We start from the raw sequence: 10928 nt of genomic DNA on the forward strand, positions 1-10928 counted from the left end.
TGTGGCCCCTCTGGTCGTGAGACTCGAGGAACAGCCCCCTGAAGACTTGTATTGCTCTGAGGCGGTACAGTCAGCGTCTAAGGCTACAGAGCTACAGGAGCTGCACAAAGCCTTCAAGGCAGGCGTTTCGACACGTTGTTCTGTAACATGTGGCGGGCCAGCATTTTGAAGCTCATTCCAGCCAGCCTCGCCCTCTGGTTTTAACGCGTATACTGCACGAAGCTCCCACGTCAGGTCCCACTCCCGAGACATGACAACATTGTTAGCAACTTACAGATGCCCTGAGGACAGTGACCCTGCACCCACAAAGGTACTGTGAGGCGGGTTGGGTCCAGAAGAGTGGTAAAGCCTCCCTTCTCTCCTTCAGGGGTGGCTTGGTTTCCCTTGGGCAAAGAGACGCGATTCAAGCGGCCCCGGCGGACTCCAAATTCACAAGAGCGTGAGGGGCATTTCTTGTTCAGCATTGTCTCTGCTCTGGAGATGACCTCAAGAATGGTGCAGGGCCGTCCATAGAGGAGAACTGCTGGAAGACTCAAGCTCAATTACTGTTTAGCGTTTAGTAGGTCCTCCTGCGCCGTACGTTTGGTTTCTAAATGCAATCACTTCAACCACGTTCACTACAGTTACCATATGAAAGTTGAAAGTTGAAAGTATTTGTAGAGCGCACTGTGGCCAAGCGGCTTCCTGGCGCTGGCGACCGCTGAGCCTCCCCTTAGGCGAGGTCGCCCCACGCTACACTGCCTCCTGCCTCCTGCCTCCCGACCTGCTTCCTGGATTGCGCCTGATTGCCGCAGCTCCTCGTGGGAGACCCAGCCTCCACTGTGCCACCCACCTCCGCTTTTCCCGCCGATTCCGCCCGATTTCTTTTTTCCGCCGCTGACCCCTGTGGCCCCGCCCCCCCCTCCTGCCCATTCGCCGCCCCGGTGACCCTCCCTCCCGGCTCTCTACTTATGACGCCCCCTGAGCGAGCGCGCAGCGGGAGCACCGCATGAGCGCCGAAGGTGCGCCAAAGGTAAGCCCATCTACGCCGGTCCACGCCTGGACCGCGCCTGGACCGCGCCCAGTGCCAGGACCCCTGGCCCCCACCGACGCAAGACGACCCGACATACCTACGACGCCACTGCCCTCAACGCACTCAATGCCGGCCGGAACCCCATCTGGTGCCGGCCCGCCCCGAATCACATTCACGGACCCTTCATCTGCAGAACCGGCAAGTTCACCTGCCTCCGAACCTGCACCGCGCCCGCCAAGCCAAGCACCAGCAGCAACCTCAAGTGCATCCTGCTCAACACCCGCTCCGTCCACAGACACGCCGTGGAACTCTGGAACCTCCTTAAGACAACATCACCAGACATCGCCTTCCTCACGGAAACCTGGATGAACGTCTCCTCAGCCCCCGACATCGCCATCCCGGGCGGGTACAAGATCATCAGGCGGGACCGCGTCAACCAGACCGGAGGAGGCATCGCCATCGTCCACAAGAACACCATCCACATCATGACCGACTCCAACGACACCTTCGCCGCCGCCGAGCACCTCCACTTCTAGATTCACACCAACCCAAAGACGTCCCTCAGAGGCACCCTCATCTACAGACCCCCGGGACCACGCACACAATTCAGCGAAGACATCACGGACTTCATCAGCCCACACGCCCTCCCCTCTGCCGACTACATCCTCCTAGGGGACCTCAACTTCCACCTGGAGAACAACAAGGACCGCAACACCGCCGCCCTGCTGGACAACCTCGCAAACCTCGGACTCAAGCAACTGGTCAACACCCCACCCACTACGCCGGCCACACGCTTGATCCCGTCTTCTCATCCAGCAAGCACATCACCTTCAGCCACTCCACCAGACTCCACTGGACCGACCACAGCTGCGTCCACTTCAGCTTCAGAAAAACCACAACCCACCACCACCCGCAACAGGTACCTCACAGGAACTGGAGCAAGATCACCGCCGACCAGTTCACCACCTCCCTCAGCCAGAACCCACCTGCCAGCACAACGGACCCCAACGAAGCAGCCCGCAACTTCACGCAGTGGCGAAACCGCCTGCGCCGACGACCTCGCACCACTGAAGAACCCTCCCAGCAGACCCAGAAGCAAGAAGGCCCCCTGGTTCACTGACGAACTCAAGGACTCCAAGAAGACATGCCGCTCCCTCGAGAAAGCCTGGCACCTCGACTAGACCACCGACAACATGACCGCCCTCAAACACGCCACCCGCAAGCACCACCAGCTCATCCGCACCACCAAGAAATAATCACTGAAGGAGCGACTGGACAACAACGCCCACGACAGCAAGGTACTCTTCAGCATCGTCAAGGAGTTCTCCAACCCCAGCACCGGCAACAACGACATCACTCCTTCACAAGATCTCTGCGACTCTCTCGCCTCGTTCTTCCACCGCAAGATTGCCGACATCCACAACAGTTTCGGCGCTCCACCCACGCACCCAACCGTCGAACCAACGCACCCCACCGCCACCCTCCGCAGCTGGACCACGGTGACCAACGAAGACACAGCCCGCAAGATGAACGCCATCCACTCCGGATCACCAACCTACCGCCAAACCCACCACGTCTTCAATGAGGCCGACTCCACCATCGAACCCCAACTCCGGGACGTCATCAACACCTCCTTCAACACCGCCACCTTCCCGGAGAGCTGGAAGCATGCCGAGCTCAGCGCCCTACTGAAGAAACCAACAGCGGACCCCACCGACCTCAAAAACTTCCGCCCCATCTCGCTCCTCCCTTTTCCTGCCAAAGTCATCGAGAAGATCGTCAACAGACAGCTTGCCGACTTCCGCGAGACGAACGGATACCTCGACCCCTCGCAGTCCGGTTTCAGAGCCAACCACAGCACCGAGACCGCCCTCATCGCAGCCACCGACGACATCCGAGCCCTGCTCGATAACGGGGAAACAGCGGCACTCATCCTCCTGGACCTCTCTGCAGCGTTCGACACTGTCTGCCACCGCACCCTAGTCCAACGCCTCATCAACATCGGCATCCAAGAGAAGGCACTGGAGTGGATCATCTTGTTCCTCGCCGGTAGAACACAGAGAGTCCACCTCCCCCCGTTTCGATCCGAGGCCACCGAAGTCATCTACGGCGTCTCGCAAGGATCATCACTCAGCCCCACCCTCTTCAACGTCTACATGAGACCTCTCGCTGCCATCGCACACCAACACAACCTCAACATCATCTCCTACGCCGACGACACCCAGCTGATCCTCTCCATCACCAGAGACCCCGACACCGCCAGAACCAACCTACACGAAGGGATGAAAGACGTCGCCGAATGGATGAAGAACAGCCGCCTGAAATTGAACTCAGACAAGACGGAAGTCCTCATCCTGGGACCATCGCCCTCCACCTGGGACGAGTCCTGGTGGCCCCCAGCCCTGGGCACCGCTCCCAAGCCAACTGACCACGCACGCAATCTGGGCTTCATCCTGGATTCCTCCCTCTCGATGACCAGACAAGTCAACGCCGTCTCTTCATCGTGCTTTCACACCCTTCGCATGCTTCGCAAGATCTTCCGATGGATCTCGACCAAAACCAGGAAGACGGTCACTCAGGCCCTCGTCACCAGCCGACTGGACTACGGAAACACCCTCTACGCCGGAACCACAGCCAAGCTACAGAATAGACTCCAACGCATCCAGAACGCCTCCGCCCGACTCATCCTGGACATCCCCCGACGCAGCCACATCTCCGGCCACCTGAAGGACCTGCACTGGCTCCCCGTCAACAAGAGGATCACGTTCAGGCTCCTCACCCATGCACACAAGTCTCTCCACGACCTAGGCCCCAAGTACCTCAACGACGGCCTGACCTTCTACACGCCCACCCGCCAGCTACGGTCTACTAGCCTCACCCTTCCCGCCGTACCACGCATCCGAAGAACCATCGCCGGATGCAGATCATTCTCCTAAATGGCAGCCAAGACATGGAACTCCCTCCCCATCCACTTTCGGCTGATCCAGGACCACCTCGCCTTCAGGAGACAACTCAAGACCTGGCTGTTCGAGCAGTAGCGGACCCCCTCCCCCAAGCACCTTGAGACCCTTCCGGATGAGTAGTGCGCTATACAAGTGTTATGATTGATTGATTGATTGATTGGGTGGTTAGGCGGTAGCAGATGGAGAGGGGCACCAGGGGATTACTAAGAAGAAAAGGCTTGAGCAAACAGGTGGGTTTTGAGCGCCTTACGGAAGTGCAGATAGTCAGTAATAGACCTAATGGAGAATGGGAGAGTGTTCCAGAAGCGTGGGGCAAGGGTGGAGAACCTCGTGCCACCTGTTCTAGACTTACGGAAGCGAGGGAAACTGAGAAGTGCCTGACTGGAAGAACGGAGATCACGGCAGGGGAGATAGTGGGTGATCATGGAATTAATAAAAATAGGAGCCGTGCGGGCGCGGGCCATGAAGACTATGCATCCCAGCTTAAAGAGAGCTCTCTGCAGAACGGGAAGCCAATGGAGGGATGTTAGAAAGGCGGTTCCTGGGGAGGCAGACGATGTCTGACTGACCACCCCGAATCCCACCTCTCCGTATGGAGTTTGGCCGAGCGCCGTCGAGAGGCGTCCTGAGTGAGGCTCCTCTCTTAGAATCGTACAGCAGAGCAATCACACCACTACAAAGGGACAGCACACAAGAGGATAACTTCTTAGAATCTTTATCAGAAATAACGATTGGTTCTTTCGGTACTATGCACATACGGACCGGGGGGATCCTTAAAGTCTCGGTAACTACGGGCAAGGGGTAGCGGGACAGTCTTAGTACCAGGTTGGTAGGGGTATACCCTACACACAGCCCTCAATCCTCGAGCTGGGGGTTCCGCAATGGTCAAGCCGCGGCAGCGCCAGCAGGCTCCGAAGATGGTTTCAGCAAGGGTGGGCCGCGGCAGCGCCAGCAGGCTCCGAAGATGGTTTCAGCGAGGTTGGGCCGCGGCAGCGCCAGCAGGCCCCGAAGATGGTTTCAGCGAGGTTGGGCCGCGGCAGCGCCAGCAGGCTCCGAAGGAGGTTTCAGCGAGGTTGGGCCGCAGCAGCGCCAGCAGGCTCCGAAGCAGGTTTCAGCGAGGTTGGGCCGCGCCAGCGCCAGCAGGCTCCAAAGGAGGTTTCAGCGAGGTTGGGCCGCGGGAGCGCCAGCAGGCTCCGAGGATGCAGGGTTCAAAGTAGTGAGTTCTTCTTAGGGTCAGCCGCGACAGCGTCAGCAGGGCTCTCGACTGCAGGATACAACTACTGACCCATTCCAGAGCTGCCCCAGATATAGGTCTGGAGTCCTTTGATGTCCGGACCCTCGCGCCTGGGGGTCAGAGGGGCCGGGATGAGAGTGTCCAGACACCCAGCAGGGGGGTGGAGCCAGCGCCCAGGGAGGCCGGAGGGCGATCAAAACCAGGCGTCCGGGGACGGCTGGAGGGCCATCGAAACTCCCCTCCTCCTTGATCCGTCAAGTGGCCGCTTTACCACCTGGTCGGATCTTGGTGCCTCGATGTCGCGGCTTCGCTGGGCAGCGGCCGAGGTCGGGCCGAGGCCACGTGGTCCGGGCGTGGAGTGTCCAAGATAGAGTCGGGGCCTGAGATGGCGGCCCGGGATAGGGGTCGGACCCGCAGAGTGGGGCGAGTAGGGGGCGCCGTGTTTCTGAGGGGGAGAGCCGGGGGACGCCGGGAGTGGTGGCTCTCGTTGAGGGTTGGAGAGGTAGCTTCGTCGGGGAGGTCAGGGGTCGCTGCTGTCCAGGGTCCGCCATGTGGGAGGAAGGGGACCACGCCACGAGGCCGGGTCCAACAAGGGACTTGAGTAAAGGGGTGGTATGATGGGACCTAGGAAGCCGGTGGATGAGACGAGCGGCCTGATTTTGGATGGTCTGGAGGCGGCGCTGCTCGTAGGCAGGAATGCCCACATACAGGCAATTCCCGTAGTCCAATCTCGAGAGGATCATAGCCAAAACAATTATTTTAATGGCATCAGATGAGAAAAAACGAGAGATCTTACGAATAGTCCTGAGGGACAGAAAACAGGATGACACAACAGAGCTAACCTGCGGGCGCATGGAGAGGTCCTGGCTGATTTTAATTCCCAAGGTTCTGACTGAAGCAGAGGGGACCGGGGGAGGTCCGAAGGTGGAAGGCCAGAAGGCAGAAATCCAAGGGCTAGTAGGACTACCAGTCAGGACCAACTCCGTTTTGTCTGGGTTAAGCTTGAGGTGGTTTTGGTTCATCCAATCAGAAATAAAAATAAGTGTGGTTTGAAATTTAAAACGGGAGTCAGGAGAGGGAGAAAGATCGAAAACAAGCTGAAGCCCGTCAGCGTAATTGTATACGGAGACCCCCATGTTAAGCAGTGAAATAATATAGGGATAGATATAGAGATTAAAAAGAAGAGGGGAGAGGGAAGAACCTTGGGGAACCCCAGAGGACACCGGAAAGGAAGGGGCAGAGAAGCCAGAGGGACGGACAGCTTGCGTCCGGCCTTTGAGGAAAGAAGCGAGCCAAGAGAGAGCGGTGCCCTGGATACCCGCTGACCCGACACGGTCGAGAAGGATGGAGTGGTCGACCGTGTCAAAAGCAGCGGACAAATCAAGGAGCACCAAGGCTTGAGGAGAATTGGAGTCCGCCTTGCTCTTCAGCTCGTCCAGGACAGAGAGGACCACAGATTCGGTCGAATGGACGGATGAAAACCCGCTTGATGAGAGGCCAATAAGTGGTTGTCCTCAATATAGGCCGACAAGCAGGAAGTAATGTGGCTCTCCAGGATTTTACCTAAGTAAGGGAGCAGAGAGAGGGGCCTAAAGTTAGCAAGGAGAGTAGGGTCAGAGCCGGGTTTTTTTCAAAATAGAAATAATTGTAGCTGATTTAAAGAGAGACGGAACTATGCCCTGACAAATGGATGCATTAAGAAGGGATAGGGGGATCGGGCTGCCAGAGAGTAGCTCCCTTAAGATGCGGGCCGGTCCACAGTCGGCAGGGGAGCCTGACTTGACCATCCTAAGCAAAGCAAGGAAGGATTCCTTCGAGATGAGTGAGAAGTGATTAAGAGAGGAGGACAAAGGAGGGAGAGAAGGGGGGGGGAGAGGAGAAGATGTCAAAGGGATGTTACGTTTGATATTGGCAATCTTCTCAAGGAAAAAGTCATTCAGAGAAAGACAAAGTGCTTGGGAGGGGACAGGGTTGGGATTAACTCGGTCAGACACGGCCAGGTTATAAACAATGGAGAAAATCTCCTTGGATTTGTTGGCCGCAAGTAAGATGTTTCCAGAAAAGTATTCTAATTTAGCTGAGAGGAGAGCTCTCTTGTAGTCCTTTAAAAGAGAGCTATATCAGTCCCTCAGAAGGGGACAGTAGTTGCCCCTCCACTGATGCTCTGACTGCCTAAGAGCCAATTTAAGGGCTTTAAGATCACTGGAAAACCATTTATTGGCTTCATGGAGGCGACAAACCTTGACCCTCCTGAGGGGGGCGACCGAGTCACAAGAAGTAAACAGCCAGGTGTTGATGGCGTCGACTTGTAGGTCAAGAGAGAGATCAGATAAGTCAGGGAGAGAGGTCACCAAGGAAGAATGAAGAATGTTAAAGTCCACCCGGTTCCAATTCCGTGCTAAGACGTTCTTGGGCAGGGGGGGCTTATCAGTAATTGCAAGTTCAATGGAAAAGGAAATGAGGGAATGATCAGACCAAGTACAGGGAAGGATGGCGATAGAGGAAATGGTCCGACTAGCCGACCAGATCTGGTCAAGAGTATGGCCATGGACGTGGGTAGGGGCATGAATGTGAGAAGTCAAATTAAGCCATCGAAGGGTGTCAGAAAAATCTTTGGAAGTCTGATCTTCCCTGGGGTCACCAGGCCAATAGTTGAGGTCACCCAGTAAAAGAACTGACGAATTGTTGATCACCAGGGTGGCCAGCAGGTCTTGGAGAGCGGGCACAAAATGAGGCATGGTTTGGGGGGGACGGTAGAGAAGAACCACAGTGAGGGGAGCTAAGAGGTTCACTGAACGGGCAACTAGGAAGTCCACGTTAGGTATAGGAGAGTAGGGCAGGAGTTGGAACTGGAAATTGGACCAGATGATCATGGCCACGCCCCCGCCAACTTTCCCATCTGGGCGGTCAGCCCGAAGGGCATAATAGGAATCGGTAAGTGCAGATAAGACATCGGGCAGAGAGTCTGCCGAGAACCAAGTTTCCGTCAGAAATAGGAAATCACGAGCTTCAGTGTCAAGTAGATTGAAAAGTTCCAGCTGATGCCTGCCCGCTGAGCGGGTATTGAGGAGGTAGGCAGAGGCCAGCGTCGGTGGGCAGGAGGGGGAGAGGAGGGGACGCACAGGAAGGGCGGCCAGCAGGGGTTTAGACAAGGGAACAGCAAGGGAGGAGGGAGGAGGGGCAGAGATGCCGAGGGCAAGGATGCGTTCAAGCATCGGAGGACTAAGGGGCCAGTTACCTTGATGGACAAGGAGCTGCGCAGAAGTATACGTTAAAAAAGGAGCAGGGTCTATGGCCCCGGGTCCTGGCCGGTCACGGACGGGCACAGACGTGCCCTCCTTTGGCGCTCCTTCGGCGCGCAGACGGCGCACCCGCTGCTTGCGATCGCTGCGCGTCCGAGGGGCCATTTCTATTTATATCCCAAGCCCCTCCCCCAGCAGGACCGTAGCCTAAGGTCATGCAGGGAACCGGGACTCAGGGAAGATGGCGCCCGACCCTGCCCTCCACGACAATCGGCACTGAGAAGCCGCGGTGGAACGGGGCAGAAGGCGATAGTGCACACTAAGCAGAGCAAATAGAAGCGGTACAGTGCAAAAGGTAAATGCGCAACACACTAGTAGATCAGTGTTTAAAAAAATTATTAAAATAAGTCAGCTGAGATAAAAGAGCAGAGGAGAGTCCCTCGCAATCTGCTCGCCGCACAAACAATGTTCGATTCGCTGCCACCACCATATGAAGTGTAATAGGAGCGCAGGTGCGCTGTGACCTATGTTTTCATAGTAATTTGTGTTTTTCTCTGTTAAACCTGCATTATTTGCACTAACGGTGTGATTTAAGTCAATTTGGTCTTGTTTGATGTACAATATAGAATTTATTTTTACATAATCTTGCGTGGATTCCCTTTTGTGTTTTACTCACTGTGTTGCTGCGTTAGTGTGTTGCACAAATGCTCTGCACATTGCATCTTTAAAGTAGCCTGACTGCTCTGCGCCAAGCTACCAGATGGTGAGCGCAGATTATCTCAGGTGTGTATCTGGTTTACCCTGACTAGAGTGGTGGATTCTGCCTGGCTTAGGTGCCTACCCTAGCCAACCAGAAACCCCATGTCGAACAGTGCTTCTTGTGAATCACTTGATTTCCCAGCATGCTCCTGCTGCAGGACCAGGTCACCGCACTTTGTGTAGGAGGACTAGCCACCATTTGTGTCTCAAAGGGAAGTGTGACTCTTTTTCCTAGAACATACATTTTTTCCCTGAATTGTAACTGTTCACTTCTCTATATTATATCAATGCAGCTTTTTCAAGAAATATTTTCTTCATGTCATTTTCAATGTTTTTTCTATTTTGCAGAACAACAATCACATCTAGAAAGTATGAATGGGAAAGAAATCCATAAAGGTTCCGGAGGCAAGATGAATTTTACTCAAAATATCGACTTAAAAAAACAGCGCAGAATGCACATGAGGGAGAGACGCTTTGCTTGTAATGTGTGTGACAAAAGATTTATCAATGAGACACTTCTTGTGAGGCACAAAAAAGGACACACCAGCCTCAGGCCATATCAATGCGAAACATGTAAAAAGTGTTTCACTCAAAAGGCAACTTTTTTACAGCATCAAAGAACACACACCGGAGAGAGGCCGTATCACTGCACAGTGTGTTCCAAGCGCTTTGCTCATAAGAAACACCTTGTACAGCATCAAAGCGTACACACAAGAGAGAGGCCTTATCACTGTACTGTATGTGCCAAGAGCTTCGCTCAAAAGCAAACTCTTCCTCAGCATCAACGCATACACACAGGAAAAAAGCCTTATCACTGCACCATGTGTGAGAAGAGCTTCAGACAAAAGGCAAATCTTTGTCAGCACCAAAGAAAACACACAGGGGAGAAGCCTTATCACTGCACTGTGTGTTCAAAGCGCTTTTCTCATCAGACACACCTTGTACTGCATCAAAGAACACACACAGGAGAGAAGCCTTATCCCTGCACTCTGTGTTCCAAGCGCTTTGTTGATAAGTCGGCCCTTGTACGGCATCAAATTGTACACACAGGAGAGAAGCTTTATCACTGCACTGAGTGTTCCAAGCGCTTTTCTAGTAAGTCTTACTGTGTACTGCATCAAAGAACTCACACCGGAGAGCAGCCTTATCACTGCACGGAGTGTTCAAAGTCCTTTTCTCATAAGGCACACCTTGTGTTGCATCAACGTGTACACACTGGAGAGAAGTCTCATCACTGTACTGTGTGTTCCAAGCGCTTTGCTTATCAGGGATCCCTTGTACGGCATCAAGGCGTACACACATGAGAGAAGCCTTTTCACTGCACTGTGTGAAGAGCTTAAATTAAAAGTCAAGTCTCGTAACACCAAACACACAGGAGAGAAACCTTATCACTGCAAAGTGTCTTCCAAGCTCTTTTCTCAGAAAGAGAGGCCATGCATGGCATCAAAGTGCACACACAGGAAAGAGGCCTTATCACTGCACAGAGTGTGGGAAGAGCTTTACTGGTAAGGCACATATGCAACGGCACCAAATAATACACACTAAACTGAACCCTATCACTACACAGTTTATGCCAGGAACTTCACTCAAAATGAACGTTTCTAGAACACCAATAAATACAAACTAGATCCATTTTCACTGTAACAATCTTATGTCCTGCTTACCCCAAAGTAAGTTTCACTGGAATGTTGTAACGAGGGCTTATAGTCATAAATTCC

General features: G+C 54.3%; 1 protein-coding gene across 1 annotated transcript in view; it reads left to right on the forward strand.

Annotated features, from left to right (window-relative positions):
• The window catches only part of LOC144807450 (uncharacterized), a 147332-nt gene extending 136755 nt beyond the window's left edge, over positions 1-10577 (forward strand). The window contains exon 4 of the mRNA XM_078673121.1: positions 9559-10577. Within this exon, the coding sequence (XP_078529247.1) occupies positions 9582-10514 (933 nt within the window). The 5' untranslated portion in view covers positions 9559-9581 and the 3' untranslated portion in view covers positions 10515-10577. The remainder of the gene's footprint in view (positions 1-9558) is intronic.
• The last annotated feature ends 351 nt before the right edge of the window (positions 10578-10928 follow it).

This window comes from Lissotriton helveticus, chromosome 1_2 (assembly GCF_964261635.1).
Source record: "Lissotriton helveticus chromosome 1_2, aLisHel1.1, whole genome shotgun sequence".
Taxonomy (NCBI): Eukaryota; Metazoa; Chordata; class Amphibia; order Caudata; family Salamandridae; genus Lissotriton; species Lissotriton helveticus.